Below are 20,293 nucleotides of genomic sequence, written 5' to 3'. Positions count from 1 at the left end.
AAATTCCAACTGTTGTTTTAAATATGCTTGTTTCAATATCAGTTCTCATTTTTTTATCTCATGCATCTTCATTTAATAAACAAATAGTCATCTTTTCCACAGTTGTTCTTGACCCAATTTCTTTGTCTTGTTTTCATCATTTGTATTTTTCACCACTATGTGTTTAGATTCATCAGCACCTGATACTGTCCGATACTTCCAATATTAAATTTTTATTTATTCCGCTGCTTACAAAGTACTTCATTTTAATGATGTTTAGATCTAAACCTCACACTGACATTCTTGTATCAATTTTCTGGTCATATATTTTATACCTCATACTCTAGGGTCAAAATTCAATGGCCATCTGAAAATTGCAATAAATACACTGTATAATCACTTATTGAGATTCCTATATTATTATATTTTTGCTTCTAATGCTTACACTTTCTTTTGTGTGTACATTATATTAAGCAGGTGAATTACATTATATCCTTGGCACAATACCTTCTTAAACTTGAAACAAGGTGATAAATATATCCCAACTATGATTTTTGATATAGAATTTTTTTATGATGTTTGAAATGCATGTATAGCTTTTATTTGTTCTCACTGGTTTCATAGCCTCCCATGTACTGGCTAAAGATATGCTTTACTACATCTACCAACACCAAATAAAGAGACAATAATAACAATAATAATGATAATAATAACAACAGTAGGGGCTTTGGATGAAGGAATAGCTATACTAAAGATTAGCCAAGAGTATGAGTTAGGACGCCCAGGTCAAGGGGAGTTGCTCTGGACAGATATAGAAGGAAATCAACAATAAATTTCCACCTCACATCTTCTCGTTGATCCAATGTCTTGGATGAATCTTCTATCTAACTTTGGGATAAACCATTTTTGCCAAGCATTTATTCTCTTTTGTTGCATGAAAGAACCTAGTGTTCTTAGCTTTTGATTATGTGTCTGTTTTACTTTTGTTGTGTATCACACCCTTTCAGCAATGTATGTCAGTCCATCATGTGGAGTTCATTTTACATAATGCATAACACCCATCACAACAGCCATACTATTACAGCTCCTCTGAACTAGTGGTTTTGTTTGTTTAAGTCATAAAACAGTCATGACGTACTTCTCTGTGCCTAAACTGATAAAAACAGAAAGAAACTGGGTGCTTCTTTATTTATTCCAACTAGTAATGCATATAATATCAACCCTATAATTCACTATTTAGAAAATATAGTTCTGAACTGACATAAGCAGCTAAGAAAATTAACACTGTTATTCATAAAAACAGACATTTACTTGAAGGTAAAATAAGAAACAACATGTACTGTAGAATGAGATTTTCACTCTGCAGCAGAGTGTGTGCTGATATGAAACTTCCTGGCAGATTAAAACTGTGTGCCGGACCAAGACTCGAACTCGGGACCTCTGCCTTTCACTCTACCACTCTAGAGCACTTGCCTGCAAAAGGCAAAGGTCCCGAATTTGAGTCTCGGTCTGGCACACAGTTTTAATCTACCGGGAATTTTCAACATGTACAGTATTTGTCAAACTGAATGTTTATAGGTTAATAACTAAATAAATTGTGTATAGAAAGAATTAGCAGGTCTCACCACAATGCCATGCACCCATCCAGTCCCTGCAGGGTTTTCTGGAGTAACACCATATCTGCGTGATACAACTCCTGAAGCTGTTATGGCCCACACCTCACCATCTGCCCTTCCAGCTGATACATGGCGGAAACCTGATGTTGATGCAGTACTTGTACTTCCAGAGGCTATTCTGTCTATAAAGTTCAGAGAGAGTTAAATAAGTAAAGGAATAGATGCTGAGTGTTAGGTATTATAAACATCAAATTAATAAAACTTTGTGAACTAAAAAGCAAATTAACACAACTCTCTGTATTGATTAATGCAGCAAACTGCTCTGAGAGCCAAAGAAATTGGTACACCTGCCTAATATCAGGTAGGGTCCCCACGAGCATGCAGAACTGCCGCAACATGATGTGGTGTGCACTCGACTAATGTCTGAAGTAGTGCTGGAGGGAATTGACAGCATGAATCCTGCAGGACTGTCCATAAACCCGTAAGAGTATGAGGGGGTGGAGATCTCTTCTGGAAAGCATGTTGCGAGGCATCCCCAATATGCTCAATAATGTTCTGGAGAGTTTCGTAGCCAGCAGAAGTGTTTAAATTCAGAAGAGCATTCCTGGAGCTGTTCTGTACCAATTCTGGATGTGTGGGGTGTCATATTGTCCTGCTGGAATTGCCAAGTCCGTAGGAATGCACAATGGATATGAATGCATGCAGGTATCAGAAAGGATGCTTACGTACTTGTCACCTGTCAGATTCATATCTAGATGTATCAGGGGTCCCACATCAATCCAACTGGACACACCCCACACCATTACAGAGCATCCACCAGCTTGAGCAGCCCCCTACTGACATGCAGTGCCCATGGATTCATGAGGTTGTCTCCATACCCCTACATATCCATCCGCTCGATACAATTTGAATTGAGACTCATCTGACCAGGCAACACATTTGCAATCATCAAGGGTACACGAGCAGGCCTTCGGTTCCGAAAGCCCATATCAATGGTTTGTACACTGACACTTGTTGATGGCCCAGCATTGAAATCTGCAGCAATTTGTGGAAGGGCTGCACTTCTGTCATGTTGAACAATTCTCTTCTGCTGTCCTTGGTCCCGTTCTTGCAGGATCTTTCATCCTTGCTATCTCGGAGATGCTGTGTCTCATCGCTCATGCACCAACTATAACACCACGTTCAAACTCACTTAAATCTTGATAACCTGCCATTCTTTCAGCAGTAACCGATCTATCAACTGCGCCAGACACTTGTCGTCTTATATAGGCGTTGCCGACCACAGTGCCATATTCTGCCTGTTTACATATCTCAGTATTTGAATATGCTTGCCTGTACCAGTTTCTCTGATGCTTCAGTGTATAAATGCTATAGCAGGATAAGGGGCACATCTCTGTTCAAACTACTGCACATCATTACCTGGTAGTGCAAACAATGTAACTGTTTGACTCAAACTCATTCCATTTCTGATGTTAAGAAAAAGAAAAGAACTATGGTGTCAATGGAGAAGTTAATGAACAGTGCATGACAAATATTTTAAAAGATGAACTTGTACTACTGACAGAACGTAGTTGTGAAGAAGGCAAACTGCAGCTGATTACAGAGAAACGCTTGCTGCTTCAGAATTCAACTGCCTAGAGGTTTATTTTGAGAAGATGTGGATTTGCTCTCATAGCAGTATGAACAAATGGTAACTAAGTGTCACTGTGCAAGGTGGATGATCAAATGGATGTTTGAAATGAAATTTTTATCAAATCAATGGATGGAAGTCAATGGCCATGCATCAGAAATGGAAAGCTGATTTCATTTGCTTGGAAGATTATGGCCAGTCTTTCCTGCGACACAAAGGGGTTCTTCTTATGATAACCTCACATAGTGTAAAATAATAATAGGCGAATATTATGCAATGTTTTGGAGTAACAGGATGAAAAAATGGCAATAAACTACCCAACAATGTTATGTAAACGAGATATTGTTACTCACCACATAAAGGAGATGCTAACTCATACACAGGTGCAACGAAAAGACTGATATGCATTTTAGCTTTTGGCCAAATGGCTTTCTTCAGAAATAGAACACACACACACACACACACACACACACACACACACACACACACACACACACACACACACACACACACACAGTCTCTGGCCACTGTGGCCTGACTAAGATGTAAGTGCACCTGACAGGAGAAGCAATCCAGTGGTGGGGGTAAGGATGAGACATGGTGTGGGAAGTAGAGGGGGTGGGGGAGGGATTGGGGGGGGGAGGGGGGAGAACATGTAGCGCTGCTTGTGGGAGCTTGCAGGGGCAGGTAGTGTGCTGACTGTTACAGCCGGCAGTGCTTTTCTTTTTTTGGAGGGGGGTGAAAGTAGTCATGTGATCTACAGACTAGGCTGCAAATACTGTGCTGCTTTCTATGGTGGGCACAATGAGTAAAAAGCTCTGATGCCTGCCTGCATGAAAGGCCTCAACTACCTGTGGCCAAGAGACAGCAGGACCATCCAGATGATGAACAAGCTGCCCAACGCAGTGTGCTTCACTTCAACGATGGCTTCACAGCCTTTGCCATCTATATCCTTCCTACCAAAACCAGTTTTTATGAACTGTGCAGGCAGGAATTCTCCCTGCAATATATCCTACATTTTCATAACCCACTTGGCTATCATAACTTTCGCTAATTCTTGCCTTACAACTACTTGTCCCCTTCCTTGTTACCATTTCAGCGTCGGATTGCTGCTCCCTTCAGGCCTGATTACAACTCAGTCTGCCCACAGTGGCCAGACACAGTGGTCATGTGTATGTGAGTTGGTGTTGGTGTGAATAAGTGTGTGTGTGTGTGTGTGTGTGTGTGTTTGTGTTTTTCCTACTTTGGAAGAATCTAAAATGTATAGCAGTGGTTTCATTTTGCCTGACTGTGGCTCAGTGTCTCCTCTATTGGTGAGTAGCAATCTATCCCTTTCATAATACTGTTATTCCATCCTACATTTTACATTCTTTTATTTTAGAAAAAGAGATCAGTATTGTAAAATGAGACAATTCTCTTCCTTTGGGACAGTAATCCTGTCGACAAAAGTGCTTTGGTCATGGTAAAAAGAGGGATGTAAGCTACATTCTGTCAAAACATTTATTTTATTCACTGAATTTGGTTAACTCTACAGCCATACTTTCATACACAAACACACTTATAACTGGATTTTTTAATGCAATGTATGTCACTTATAGGTGGGTAATGGTATTTGAAATCCATTGGTGACTCTAAAGTAGTTATGGAAACAATGGCCACATAAATGAATAATATGAATGGATGTTATGCAGACATTCCATAAATGCACTGGAAAAATATTGGACATATTACATTGATCTAAAAGGGGAATAAGTTGAAAAAAATCTGTCACTTTTCGCTTGAACGTAATCTCCGACTGCAAGGAGAGATACTTTCACCTTCTTTCACGAGTTATTAGGATAGCTTCCTTTTTCTAAGTGACCTGTCTTTATTCATTTTCAATGCCTCCACAGAATTAAGAAATATTCTGTTCATTAATAACAAGTAGGTGTAGGTGTAATACATTTCTGAGCCAACGGTCAAAAAAAAAAGTGTCATAATATATTACTAGTGTGATTTTTTCCATGCTTCTCATCTACATCTGCTCCTCTATTCTGAAATGAATTGCAGAGGGTACTTTTTATTGTACCATATATTACAGCCTCTTCCTGGTCCATTCATGGATCGAGTACAGGAGAATGTTTGCACACCCATGTGCAAGCTGCTACATGCCTAGTTTTATCTGCATAATTTTCAAAGGACAGATACATAAGGCACTCAATTTTTGTATAATACAACAGCAATTTCTGCACTAAAATATATTTCTCCAATTTTTCTAAATACATCCTCAGTATTTGTACATTGTCTTCCACTACATGTCTATCAGTTTAAGATTTTTCAGCATTCTGTTCCACTCTATTACCATTCTCAAACAGACCTGTCACAATTCATACAGGTGTTTGTTGTACATGGTCAATGTCCTCTATTAGTCTGATCTGGATCTCACTCATCTGACCAGTATTTAAGTTGGGCCATATAAGTGTTTCATATGCGGTCTGTTTTATATTCAAACTGCAGTTTATCAAAATTCTGCCAATGAATAATTGTAGGCTACCATTTCTTTGACTACAACATAGCTATGTGGTCGTACCTCTTCATATTTCTAACATTGTTACTCCCAAATATTTTTATAATATAACTGACTCGAGTTGTGACTAATTAATCCTACAGTAGAATATCCTACTTTTACATTTTGTGTAAAGCACAACTTAGAATTTTTGTACATTAAGAGTTAATTGTCACACTTTGTACACTGGTCCAGCATTTTGTCAGAATCTAACAGACAGAATTTCTCCATATATCACTGCATCATGTGTGAAAGCTGGAATTGCTATTAAAACTATTTGATAAGTCATCAAAGTATAAAATGCACATCAATGGCCCTGTTACACTCTTCAGGGGGAAACTAAACCATTCCACATGTACACTAAATTTCGTCTTAGCTGATTTAAGATTCTAGTCTATTGCTAAAAATACATAATCTCTCATTCCATGTAGCCCATCCTTTAGGCAAATTTTTTAGTTTCATAGATCTCCCTGCCCTCAATTTCTGGCTCTAGCCTACTCATGATGCTGAATATTATGTGGATTCTTATCTATACAATAGTGTTTCAAACTCTGTCCCCTATTTGTGAATGCTTACATAATTTATCATTAACCTTTCAGTATTTTCACCTATTTTGAATGTTATTATGATCTCTCATAAGTATTTTGAAGCCCTCTGAAGCAACTTTTAACCTCACTGAACAGCGAATCTCCTTTCCGCAACTACAAGCTATATGTAAATATGCACTGAGAATTGCCTGGATACATAATTGTAGCTACAGCAATTATTTATGATTTTCAACACTGAAATTAAACTCTGAAGAAATGTTATGGCAGATAGAACCATTACCACTTTAATATTCGCATTAACTTCTTACCCTGAGTAGCTGCATCATTTGCGGATGTTGGCAGAGTCTGCCAATGTGTTCCTTCTGGGAACACGGGAGTGACTTCACGTCTTAAAGACAACTGTCCTTGAGAATCAAGAGCCCATACAGCATAAGAGCCAACAGATATTTGTTTCAAGACTTTGCCAGCTGGAGGCTCCACACTTTCCCACACCGCACCTGTGTACACAATGATTGTTGTGCAACAAATACGTAACAATATAGAACAAGCTCTTAAATGAGACTGAAAATGTAAACATACAAACTACATGCAGACATCTGGTTATCAGTTAGAGATGTGTTGCTGCTGCCAGTATTACTACCACTACTACTACACAAAAACAACAACAACAACAACTGTGTTATAACCTTTAATCCTATTAAATTGCGTGGATATACAATGTAGAGCAATAGCGAGTTACATGCTTCCAACTCCGAATCAGTCACTCCACTAGTGGTGGGCAGGAAATCGCGTATCTGTTAGAAATCGCAGTGACTGAGAAGTCACAGATATCACAGTAGCAACTTTACAGAATCTAACTGCGATTTCAGTCACAGTTAGCAGTCGCAAGTAGTATTTCACATTCAAAGACGTGGGCCATCTATTGGTCGAATTTAGCACTGCTTTCTGCGATTTCAGTGACAAGTCGCAACTAAGAGTCGCAAGTAGCAACTAAAAAGCGCGGTTAACAGTGGCATCTGTTGGCCGAAGTTCGTACTACGTCCATCTCTGCGGTACGCTATGGAGTCTAACTGCGATTTCCGTGACAAGTCGCAACTAAGAGTCGCAAGTAGCAACTAAAAAGCGCGGTTAACAGTGGCATCTGTTGGCCAAAGTTCGTACTACGTCCATCTCTGCGGTACGCTATGGAGTCTAACTGCGATTTCCGTGACAAGTCGCAACTAAGAATCGCAAGTAGCAACTAGAAAGCGCGGTTAACAGTGCCATCTGTGGGTCAAAGTTCGTACTACGCCCATCTCTGCGGTACGCTATGGAGTCTAACTGCGATTTCCGTGACAAGTCGCAACTAAGAGTCGCAAGTAGCAACTAAAAAGCGCAGTTAGCACTGCCATCTGTTGAGCAACGTTCATACTACGCTATTCGCTACCGAGTCAAACTGCGATTTCTGTGACAAATCGCAACTAAGAGTCGCAAGTAGCAACTAAAAAGCGCAGTTAACATACTTTTCCTAGTGTCATCTGTTGACCGACGTACGTACTTCGTTATGAGAGCCTTGTGCCTCACGAGATTGATGTGCTGTGTGTGCATATGAAGGGCTTATTTCAATAGTGGTAAAAGTCCATTTTTGTTAATTTTGAGATATAGAGTCGTAAAGTTAAATGAGTGCAGTTGAGATACCAGAAATATTCAAGCATATGGCTTCTTGCTAGAGATGAACCTTTATTTATGTTTGTTTGGATCACTAATTTCAGAAGCATTATAGACAGAAAAGTGTAGGTAATGGACTTGTACCACTATTGAAATAAGCCCTTCATATTATATGACGACATGCACATTCAGCATCAGTTATGGTTGGTCAAATACTGCTGTGACTCTGAATGTATTATATTAATAAGAAGCAACATTGCCTTTTTCTCCTGAAAATATCAAGTAACGTAACAAATGTGTTTGATTCTGCTTCCAATATGACAGTTTTGGTTAATACTCCACATGCCTACAGGACTTTGCAATGTTAACACAGCAGAACTCAGACATCTGTATAAGTGCAGAGAAATGAATGCCTCACTTTTGTTCCGACACAGTTCAAGACTCGGGAGAAAAGTTTTACACCTGGTGTTCTACATGGCAACTTCACACACAAGAACTTTTTGCCGACACTACTACCACCTACATAAGTAAGCTTTTCCTGTGTCACTTTCAAGTAATGCACTTAAGCTATTCCTGATTTAACTGGAAGATCTGTACTTCCCACTTTCATATCAACAGCCTCAAAATGCATATTGTAGACTTTGGGATATGTTACAGGTCAGTGTCACACCAAGATTGAGGCGAAAGGGGGGGGGGGGGGCGGCACGTCGGTATCCAGCAAGTGTTTACCAATAAATAAGTGGCGGAAAATTACGGGTATAGGACAGCTTAACATGTGTAAAATGAGATTTTTATTATTCACTCAATGTATTTAACATTTATTATTCCTTTAAAATCGCACAACAACTTCAATAAAACACTTTAATCAGTCACACACTTATTTCATAATTATTTCACTTTTAAACTGCAAATCCTCTAAGAGCTGTCTTGAATCTTCACGAGTCTCTCTCAACAGCCTTGATGTGGATAGATATGTACAGCAACCAGTAATCAGTCAGAACTGCGTCTGCAAAAACACGAGGATTATTAAACAATTTTTGCTGTCACTAATTACTAGCAATATAATTGACAGAGTAGATTGCATTGCTAATATTCGCTATATCACATTTGCTATATCACATTTGCAAGAACGATCTCACTGAAGTAATTAAGTCCATCAAAACGCTTAGAAACTAACCTCTCGTCTGACGAAAACGGTCTAAAGACTGGCAATTTCTTCAGATCTGTTGACAATGATATTGAGAATTATCACTTTACTGAGTGACTGAAATGTAGTTCAGGTACCTTTGAACATAACAATATGTTAGAATTCATTTTCTAAACACGAACTATTACGGTACTGTGCGGCTACTTACATATTAATTACACTATTAATATTTTCACAGTTGTTTCTTTAATACAAAATTAAAGCCAACGGAAGAATAAACGTAAAACATACTTACCAATGACAGGTTTGTTGAGATGCAATTTTCTGTGTGGACAGATGTAACTTTTTCATACGGTGGTACGTCGCAGAAATCGCAGGAGTCACAGAAATCGCAGAAATCGCAGGAGTCACAGAAATCGCAGAAGTAGCAGAAGTCACAGAAATCGCAGAAGTCGCAGAAGTAGCAGAAGTCGCAGAAATCGCGGAAGTAGCAGAAATAGCAGTGGCGGAGGGATACGCGACTTAGGTTCCTTAACTGCGACTCTTAACTGCGACAAATCACAGTTAAGAATAACAGATACTGAAAAGTAGCATTCACAGAAATCACTGATATCGGAAAATCGCAGTTTAGCCCATCACTACACTCCACTGCCGTGCCGTGACCTGCGGCCGGCGCCGTTCATAGCCAGGTGGCGCTCCCGCGCTCGGCCGAGCTGCGGAGCGCCTCTATCGCCGTGTTCGCGTACTGACGTAGCGGCACTTTTAAATCTCGTGGCACTGTCTCACAACACTTTTCCCCCCCTTGAAAAAAAAAAAAAACACTCACTTCCTTGGAGACACGGACAGTGCGGAGACATCCATGGCCTCTTGGGAGGCCCCGAGAAGATCCCGCAGAGAAACACGAGAGTATGGTCGAAAATGTCCAGGACGGAAGCTTGCGCGTCGTCCGTACGTATTTCACAAAGCCGGCGGCCGCGAAGAGCCTGGACCACCCCTGGAATCCATGTAGGGCGAGATCCATACCCCCGTGCCCACACGTCGGTGCCCACCGGGTATTTTCCCGCACCAGGGGACACAGTACAAGGCCTGACAGGGTGAAGCAGGTGCAGTAGAGTGCGCGGTTGGTGGCCATGCAAGAGTTCAGCAGGGCTACGAACACCCAGAGGCGTGAAGCGATAAGAACTCAGAAATTGCAACAGAGTGTCATCTGTGGAAAAATCACTAAGGAATTTTTTCATCTGGCTTTTGAAAGTGCGGACAAGGCGCTCGACCTCCCCATTCGATTGCGGATGGAAGGGCGGTGCTGTAACATGATGAATCCCTTGTCCAGTACAAAAATCACGGAAGGCCTGCGAAGAGAACTGAGGGCCATTGTCCATGACAATCGTGGATGGAAGACCTTCTAGCACAAAGATTTTGGACAAAGCCAGTGTCGTCGCCGCAGTGGTGGGCAACGGACATTGAACAATAAACGGAAACTTCGAGAAGGTGTCAATCAACAGTAGCCAATAAGTGCTGAGGAAGGGGCCAGCAAAGTCAGCGTGCACCCGTTCCCACGGCTGCACCGGATCAGACCACGGAGAGGGCATAGTACGAGGTGCTGCCAGTTGTTGAGCACACTGACCACACGCAGCGACCATGTGGGCGATGTCCGAATCAATACCGGGCCAATAAACGTGCCTGCGGGCCAGGGACTTAGTCCAAGAAATCCCCCAATGGCCTTCATGCAATAGTTTGAGAACATCTTTGCGAAGAGAGGCTGGCACCACGACCCGTGGAGATGCGCTATCCGTGGCCAGAAGAACAAAACCCTCACGAACAGACAGACGAAGGTGCAAGGCATGGTAGTTGCGAAGGGGATCCGATGCCCGGGCCTTGGTCCTGTCCAGCCAACCCCGTTGAACAAAACCGATCACCTGACGCAGGACCGGGTCCCGTGCAGTAGCCGACACGACCTGCGAACCTGTAAGTGGAAAACCCTCAACCGCACGACGTTCTTCCTCATCAATGTGGAAACAGAGTAGTTCATCTCTATCGAAAACCGGGTCGGGGCCCATCGGCAAACGCGACAACGCGTCAGCGTTGGCGTGCTGGGCCGTGGGGCGATAGTGAATCTCATAGTGAAAACGAGACAAGTATAAGGCCCAACGTTGCAGGCGGTGAGCTGCCTTATCTGGAAGCGACGCCGAGGGGCTGAACAGAGAGACCAGCGGCTTGTGGTCGGTGATGAGGTGAAACTTAGAACCATACAAAAAAACGCTGAACTTTTTTAGAGCATAAATGATAGCGAGCACCTCCTTTTCGATTTGAGAGTAACTCTGTTGGGCATCGTTGAGGGTCTTGGAAGCGTAGGCGATGGGTCGTTCCGACCCATCCTCATACCGATGGGCGAGAACAGCCCCTAGGTCATACTGTGACGCGTCAGTCGCCAGAACCAAGTGCTGACCCGGACGGAATGTGGCAAGACAAGGCGCTGACTGCAAATGAGCCTTCAGGCGGACAAAAGCCTGCTCACACTCGTCAGACCAGCAGAAAGGAACGTTTTTGCGTAACAGCTGATGCAGAGGATGAGCCACCGCCGCCGTGGAGGGAATGAATTTGTGATAATAAGCAATCTTGCCTAGAAACGCCTTAAGTTCTTTGACCATAGACGGCCGGGGTAGAGCGGTAATGGCCGCAACGTGCTGTCGTAGAGGACGTATACCCTCACGGGACAAGTGGAAACCAAGATTGTCCAGATTGCACTTCAACCCAGCCGAATGCAGAACCCGAAACAGCGAACGCAAATTGCGAAGGTGCTCCTCAGTGGAGGCCCCCGTGACAACAATGTCATCCAGGTAGTTGATGCAGCCGGGAATGGAAGCCGTGAGCTGTTCCAAAAACCGCTGAAAAATGGCCGGTGTGCTAGCGATGCCAAATGGTAACCGCTGGTACTGATACAACCCACAAGGAGTGTTGATGACGAGAAATTCCTTGGAAGAAGCATCCAATGGCAACTGATGGTACGCCTCCGATAAGTCAAGTTTGGAAAAGAACTGGCCCCCAGCGAGCTTGGTAAATAACTCCTCAGGACGGGGAAGAGGATAAGTGTCAATGAGGCTCTGAGTGTTGACAGTTGCTTTAAAATCACCACACAATCGCAGACTTCCGTTTGGTTTAGAAACCACCACGATTGGCGATGCCCATTCGCTGGAGGTAACAGGAAGGAGAATCCCTGAAGCTGTTAACCTGTCTATCTCAGCCTTGACAGGTGCACGCAACGCCATCGGAATAGGGCGTGCCCGGAAAAACTTAGGGCGAGCCGTAGGCTTAAGAGTAATGTGGGCTTCAAAATCCTTGGCACGACCCAGACCAGCAGAAAACACGGACAAGAATTCAGAACACAATCCATCCAGCTGTTGATACGGAATATCCTCAGATATGAGGTGCACATCATCCTCAATGGAGAACCCGAACAACTGGAAAGCATCATAGCCGAACAGGTTTTCAGTGCCAGCATGATCCACCACATAAAACGTGAGGGGCCGAACAACAGACTTGTAGGCAGTGGAAGCATCAAACTGGCCAACGATAGGAATTTTCTGCTTATTATAAGTTCTCAGATTTCGCGTAACTGGAGACAAGGGAGGGGAGCCCAATTCCAAATACATGTGAGAATTAATGAGAGTTACTGCAGAGCCAGTGTCCACTTGCATGCGAATGTCTTTATCCAGAACACGAACAGTAACAAACTACTTATTTGTTTGAGAAAGCACACAGCTAACGTCCATGTCCGATGCCTCGTCCTCGTCGACAGGAACTTTAGGGGACTGACATACAGAAGAAATGTGGCCTTTTTTCCTACATGAATTACATGTGGCCCAACGTTTTGGACACGCGGCCCTGTCATGCTGTACGAAACAACGTGCACAAGAAGGAAGTGCGGAATGAACCTGCTTCTGTGGTTGCTGTTTTCGCTGCGAGCGGGGCGGCCCAACGCGACGTTGTTGACGCGAGTGAACTGCCGCCACATCGTCGTTCCCCTGTGAAACAGGCAAATTGTCCGTGTCGAAAGTGGTCTGTACAGTGCCTAAATCACACCACGCGTCTATTTGCGCACCAGCAGCGTGAGACACTTCAAAAGATTGAGCGATGCTTAGAACTTCCGACAACGACGGGTTTGGCAGTTGTAAGGCACGTTGCCGAACTTCTTTATCAGGAGCAAGCCGGAGAATAGCGTCCCTAACCATTGAATCAGCATAAGACTCATGATGAGTGTCCGTGACAAACTGACATTTCCTACTCAGACCGTGTAGTTCCACCGCCCAAGCCCGGTAGGATTGATGGGGCTGTGTACGACACCGGTAGAACGACATGGGTATTTTTTCGGTAATAATTAGACAATAAGTCACACATTTCTTGGAAGGACAGAGAGGCTGGTTCCCGCAGAGGGGCTAACTGAGATAGCAGCTGATAGATCCGGGGGGAAATCCAAGATAGAAATAACGACTTACACATAGGAGTGTCGACAATGCCAAAAGCCAAGAAGTGTAGCCGCAAACGCTTCTCATAATCCTCCCAGTCTTCAGCGGCCTCGTCGTAAGGAGGGAACGGAGGCGGAGATGAGGAAGACAGACGATGAGTAAGCGACGTCGACAACGCCTGAATAGCAGCCGTCAGCTGTGTTTGTTGCGCCTGAATAGCAGCCGTCAGCTGTATTTGTTGGTCAATGAGCGCTTGCAGAAGCTGTTCCATGTCTGCCCCGACACGAACACACAATTCCACAACGCAGGAAAAAAAATCCGACCTCGTCGCCAAAAAGTGTTATAACCTTTAATCCTATTAAATTGCGTGGATATACAACGTAGAGCAATAGCAAGCTACATGCTTCCAACTCCGAATCTGTCACTCCACTGCCGTGCCGTGACCTGCGGCCGGCGCCGTTCATAGCCAGGTGGCGCTCCCGCGCTCGGCCGACCTGCGGAGCGCCTCTATCGCCGTGTTCGCGTACTGACGTAGCGGCACTTTTAAATTTCGTGGCACTGTCACAACAACAACAACTACTACTACTACTAATATTACTACCACCGCCACCACCACCACCACCACCACCGCCGCCACCACCACTACTATCATGTATCAGATACAGTACTCGCCAACTGCAGCAACAAGACAGTTCAGGTCACTTCATAATTATGACTGCTGCCTTTCTTATGTTATTACATTTAATAGGTAGTTGAATATATGTGCAAGAGTATAACAGCAGGCTTCGTAAGAAACTCATATGTGACAAAGGGGGGAGGGGGGGGGGAGACTACTATTGGGATTCACGCAAGTCTATAACTTGAGGGATTTCCCAGATGCATGAATCATTTAAGGCATAATATCAACATGGAGAGCCTTTGTGAGAGAGGAAAGAATGTAGTAGGCTCCCAAGTTAGCAGAGAAGCCTCTCAAAGCTGACTGTACACAGCCTGACAGTTGATGTGTGGGGCAGAGGCTGACATGAGATTTCCAGCCAGAAGAGGTGATAGATCACCTTTGGGGACTTCTATCAAGAAACTGACCCTGGCGTTTGAGTTGCAGAACTTGGTCAACACTGCCCATACTAATGGTGAATGTTCTTTTTCTTTTCTTGGAATCTTTTACAGAATTTTGAAACGATGCCACACATGACACTGAACTCCCAGACAATCTGACAATGACTGGCCACAAATCAGCCAATGATCCAGCTATGCACAGTGCCATCCAAATGTGTTTATTGTACCACAGTGCTTCCCTATAACACGAGTTCTTTGTACCAAAACCGCATAATATGCAGTCAGAACCACTATGTCCAAGGCCTTACTAGGATGTAATGTCTCCAGCCTATATGGAGCATACAATTGTAATGGTAACCTCATGTATCAATGGTAATAAGCACCAGATAAGTGTCGGACATTGACCCAAGAGAAACTTAGCTGAAACTGAAGAACAAATTAGCATCTAAAAATAGTTGGTTCAAATGGCTCTGAGCACTATGGGACTTAACTTCTGAGGTCATCAGTCCCCTAGAACTTAGAACTACTTAAACCTAACTTACCTAAGGACATCACATACATCCATGCCCGAGGCAGGATTCGGGGCCTGTGACCGTAGTGGTCGCGCGGTTCCAGACTGTAGCACCTAGAACCACTCGGCCACTTTGGCCAGCTTCTAAAAATGGTAATTAGTAAAATTAATATTAAGAGTCAAGCTTCATATTGTATTTCCAGACCTGTAGGATTACTGTCAGTGATCCCAAAACGCCAGTATGCAGAGCCATTCCTTCCAACTGCCCAAACTTGGCCTCTAGGACCACAACTGATACTAGCCAGAGGATAATCGCTTGGTACATGCTCCCAAGAAGTGCCCTGGGTGAAATAAAAAATATACCAATTTCCTAAAATACTGAAAAATATTTTATTTGCGTTAAAACAAGCATGATACAAACAGAGAAGTAATTCTACTTACAGATGGAGAGGACTGAGACACACCTCTCCTGTAGACGGCATCACCATTTGCAGCAACAGCCCAAACATGAATCAAATGGTCACTACCAATTTTTCCACTGTCCTGTAAACAAAGAATGAAAGCTGCTGTTATATCATGTTATATAAAAGTCATTTTAATATTTACACTTGCAGAGTAAGAGTATATTGCAAATATACACCTGCAGTGAGATATCAACAAGTTTTGTATTTCCTAGCTCTTGCCAAGGACCACTTGTTGAGAGCCGACATTTCCTCACCCACCTACGCCGACGTACATAGTCTGTGAAATGTTTCTGACCATGGTAGGTAGAAGGAAAGTCAACAGCATACTGCCACCCTTCCTTATCTACTCCTCCGGGAGTGTGGTAGTCAATACTCCACTCTGAAACCTATTTCACAGAAACTAGTTTACACAATTAATAGACAAGATGTATATTAGAAAAAAATGTACTACACTTCTGCAGAACTATTTAAAAAACTGTCCAAGATTTCTTTATATTCACATAGCATCAAACGGGGTGATTCTGGATGGTTTTGATGTTATTTTCACCGTAACTTGCATAGGCTACATTAGACTGCATTGTTTGTTACAGAAGTGGTGGAGTACATGTATAACAAATAAAATATCCTAAACAGAAAGTCCATGTGTACCTATATTTGCCCGAGACAGACGAAGTGTCCAAAATAGCCCTATGGACTTTGGTGATTTCGGACACACGTTTTTTTAAATCTCTATCCACAGTTACAAAGTACAGGCAGATAATTTGGACATAAATTGATGTTTTTTTAAAAATTCTACATTCTTCTTATTTGATTTTAGTGACTTCTAAAACATTTTGATGATGTCCATCATTGTATATAACTGATAAGGGTTGAGATAAAGAATTTTATATATGAAAGATCAATTCTTATTTTCTAACAAATTAAATTGCAATTTTTTTAAATCCTAAAGCAAAATATTAAAAAAGAAACAAAACAGAAATTCTATTAACAGTGAAAAATCAGTTTTCTTACTTGACATTCAAAATCAAGTTGAACATTGGCCATAAAGTTGCAATGACCTATGATTTCAAAGCCTCTAAAAATAAACAACCCTCTCTTCTCAACTGGTGTACAATTTACTCATGAAACTTGTTCTTTCTGTGTTGTGTCTTCATCAGGGAAATTTGAAACCAAAGATACGTTTCTACTATTGTGTGAGCACAAGAATTTCACACATACTTCCCTTGCACCAACATTTGTGGCCCCTCCAACATATTGCCTCATGTGCTTATTGTTTCTGGATGTGTATCTGTAGTCCACAACAAGAAAAGCCTCTTCATTCAGCAGTAAAAATTCAATGGATGATGGGTCATTTTTGCTTTCACTATACTGCTAGAAGCACTTCAGTTGTTTCCACACTATTTCCATTTTCCTGGAAGTCACAGTCATAACTGATCTCCCATAAGCAATGTCTACTTTGTGTTGGTGGAAATAACCAGTCTTATTTTGAGGATAACAAACTTCTTTGAGCATTTCTTTGAAAATGGAAGTCCATGACTCTGCATTGCTATGTTGGCCCTCCTAATTATCAGGCAATTTCAATGAAATGGGATTAGGCCTGCGGTGTGAAATGCACTCTTTATGTTTTCAGTAAAGTTTGCTGAAATCTGCTTCAGAAGAGATGGAAAAATATTTTCGGAAATGGCCTCGCGAGCATACTTTTTCCATTCAGTTAGTACAGCTTGCCATGCTGCTTTCAATGGTCTGAAGAAGCTTACATCCAGTGTTTGGGGAAGTGGGTTTCACTAGTGGGAAGGAGAATGAATTAAATGTTGTTCTTACATTCTCCAATAAAATGTAACTGGGTAAGTCGACACCATTCATCACTGTTGGCCCACTTTGCTTCTTCAAATAGGTCAAAGTGACTGAACAATGAGTCTTCAAACACTGGTAGATCAAACCATCTACTTTTATTCCTACTGAAACGCATTCCCTATGGGCCACCTTCTTGCCATGTGTCCCAGAAATGCTCAGATTTACAAAGGACATACGGTGGAAGCAGTTTATCATCGACACTTACTCCCACTAATATCAAAACACTAGATTTGACAAATCCGCCACTTTTTAAGCATGCTTACTACTTTACTACCTCATTTTTTAATTGTCTGCTGCTTGCCTGGATATTTGAAATGTTGGTTTTGTCAGAGCTGACCATGTTGCTTGGTGGGAGATTTTCCAGCACTGGCTTTATATTGCGAAAACACATTTTAGCTGTCACTTTGTCATGGCAAACAGAGTTGTTCTGAATGTCATCTGAGGAATAAATGCACCCATACTTCTCCTGGCCCCCCCATGAATCATGGACCTTGCCGTTGGTGGGGAGGCTTGCGTGCCTCAGCGATACAGATAGCCGTACCGTAGGTGCAACCACAACGGAGGGGTATCTGTTGAGAGGCCAGACAAACGTGTGGTTCCTGAAGAGGGGCAGCAGCCTTTTCAGTAGTTGCAAGGGCAACAGTCTGGATGATTGACTGATCTGGCCTTGTAACAATAACCAAAACGGCCTTGCTGTGCTGGTACTGCGAACGGCTGAAAGCAAGAGGAAACTACAGCCGTAATTTTTCCCGAGGGCATGCAGCTTTACTGTATGATTACATGATGATGGCGTCCTCTTGGGTAAAATATTCCGGAGGTAAAATAGTCCCCCATTCGGATCTCCGGGCGGGGACTACTCAGGAGGATGCCGTTATCAGGAGAAAGAAAACTGGCATTCTACGGATCGGAGCGTGGAATGTCAGATCCCTTAATCGGGCAGGTAGGTTAGAAAATTTAAAAAGGGAAATGGATAGGTTGAAGTTAGATATAGTGGGAATTAGTGAAGTTCGGTGGCAGGAGGAACAAGGCTTCTGGTCAGGTGACTACAGGGTTATAAACACAAAATCAAATAGGGGTAATGCAGGAGTAGGTTTAATAATGAATAGGAAAATAGGAATGCGGGTAAGCTACTACAAACAGCATAGTGAACGCATTATTGTGGCCAAGATAGATACGAAGCCCACACCTACTACAGTAGTACAAGTTTATATGCCAACTAGCTCTGCAGATGACGAAGAAATTGAAGAAATGTATGATCAAATAAAAGAAATTATTCAGATTGTGAAGGGAGACGAAAATTTAATAGTCATGGGTGACTGGAATTCGAGTGTAGGAAAAGGGAGAGAAGGAAACATAGTAGGTGAATATGGATTGGGGGACAGAAATGAAAGACGAAGCCGCCTGGTAGAAAATTTGCACAGAGCACAACATAATCATAACTAACACTTGGTTTAAGAATCATGAAAGAAGGTTGTATACATGGAAGAACCCTGGAGATACTAAAAGGTATCAGATAGATTATATAATGGTAAGACAGAGATTTAGGAACCAGGTTTTAAATTGTAAGACATTTCCAGGGGCAGATGTGGACTCTGACCACAATCTATTGGTTATGACCTGTAGATTAAAACTGAAGAAACTGCAAAAAGGTGGGAATTTAAGGAGATGGGACCTGGATAAACTAAAAGAACCAGAGGTTGTACAGAGATTCAGGGAGAGCATAAGGGAGCAATTGACAGGAATGGGGAAAATAAATACAGTAGAAGAAGAATGGGTAGCTTTGAGGGATGAAGTAGTGAAGGCAGCAGAGGATCAAGTAGGTATAAAGACGAGGGCTAGTAGAAATCCTTGGGTAACAGAAGAAATATTGAATTTAATTGATGAAAGGAGAAAATATAAAAATGCAGTAAGTGAAACAGGCAAAAAGGAATACAAACGTCTCAAAAATGAGATCGACAGGAAGTGCAAAATGGCTAAGCAGGAATGGCTAGAGGACAAATGTAAGGATGTAGAGGCCTATCTCACTAGGGGTAAGATAGATACCGCCTACAGGAAAATTAAAGAGACCTTTGGAGATAAGAGAACGACTTGTATGAATATCAAGAGCTCAGATGGAAACCCAGTTCTAAGCAAAGAAGGGAAAGCAGAAAGGTGGAAGGAGTATATAGAGGGTCTATACAAGGGCAATGTACTTGAGGACAATATTATGGAAATGGAAAAGGATGTAGATGAAGATGAAATTGGAGATACGATACTGCGTGAAGAGTTTGACAGAGCACTGAAAGACCTGAGTCGAAACAAGGCCCCCGGAGTAGACAATATTCCATTGGAACTACTGACGGCCGTGGGAGAGCCAGTCCTGACAAAACTCTACCATCTGGTGAGCAAGATGTACGAAACAGGCGAAATACCCTCAGACTTCAAGAAGAATATAATAATTCCAATCCCAAAGAAAGCAGGTGTTGACAGATGTAAAAATTACCGAACTATCAGCTTAATAAGTCACAGCTGCAAAATACTAACACGAATTCTTTACAGACGAATGGAAAAACTAGTAGAAGCCAACCTCGGGGAAGATCAGTTTGGATTCCGTAGAAATACTGGAACACGTGAGGCAATACTGACCTTACGACTTATCTTAGAAGAAAGATTAAGGAAAGGCAAACCTACGTTTCTAGCATTTGTAGACTTAGAGAAAGCTTTTGACAATGTTGACTGGAATACTCTCTTTCAAATTCTAAAGGTGGCAGGGGTAAAATATAGGGAGCGAAAGGCTATTTACAATTTGTACAGAAACCAGATGGCAGTTATAAGAGTCGAGGGACATGAAAGG

General features: G+C 42.3%; 1 protein-coding gene across 1 annotated transcript in view; it reads right to left on the bottom strand.

Annotated features, from left to right (window-relative positions):
- Window positions 1-20,293, bottom strand: part of LOC124770302 (tectonin beta-propeller repeat-containing protein) — a 209,901-nt gene that overhangs the window by 13,187 nt on the left and 176,421 nt on the right. Inside the window, exons 19-23 of the mRNA XM_047249192.1 lie at window positions 15,783-15,992; window positions 15,584-15,685; window positions 15,348-15,483; window positions 6,627-6,815; window positions 1,605-1,777 (exon numbers count right to left, since the gene is read on the bottom strand). Coding sequence (XP_047105148.1) covers window positions 1,605-1,777; window positions 6,627-6,815; window positions 15,348-15,483; window positions 15,584-15,685; window positions 15,783-15,992 — 810 coding nt within the window. The remainder of the gene's footprint in view (window positions 1-1,604; window positions 1,778-6,626; window positions 6,816-15,347; window positions 15,484-15,583; window positions 15,686-15,782; window positions 15,993-20,293) is intronic.

Source organism: Schistocerca piceifrons, chromosome 1 (assembly GCF_021461385.2).
Source record: "Schistocerca piceifrons isolate TAMUIC-IGC-003096 chromosome 1, iqSchPice1.1, whole genome shotgun sequence".
In the NCBI taxonomy this organism is placed as follows: domain Eukaryota; kingdom Metazoa; phylum Arthropoda; class Insecta; order Orthoptera; family Acrididae; genus Schistocerca; species Schistocerca piceifrons.
The sequence above is the reverse complement of the archived record's forward strand: the minus strand, read 5'-3'. Positions and strand labels throughout refer to the sequence as shown.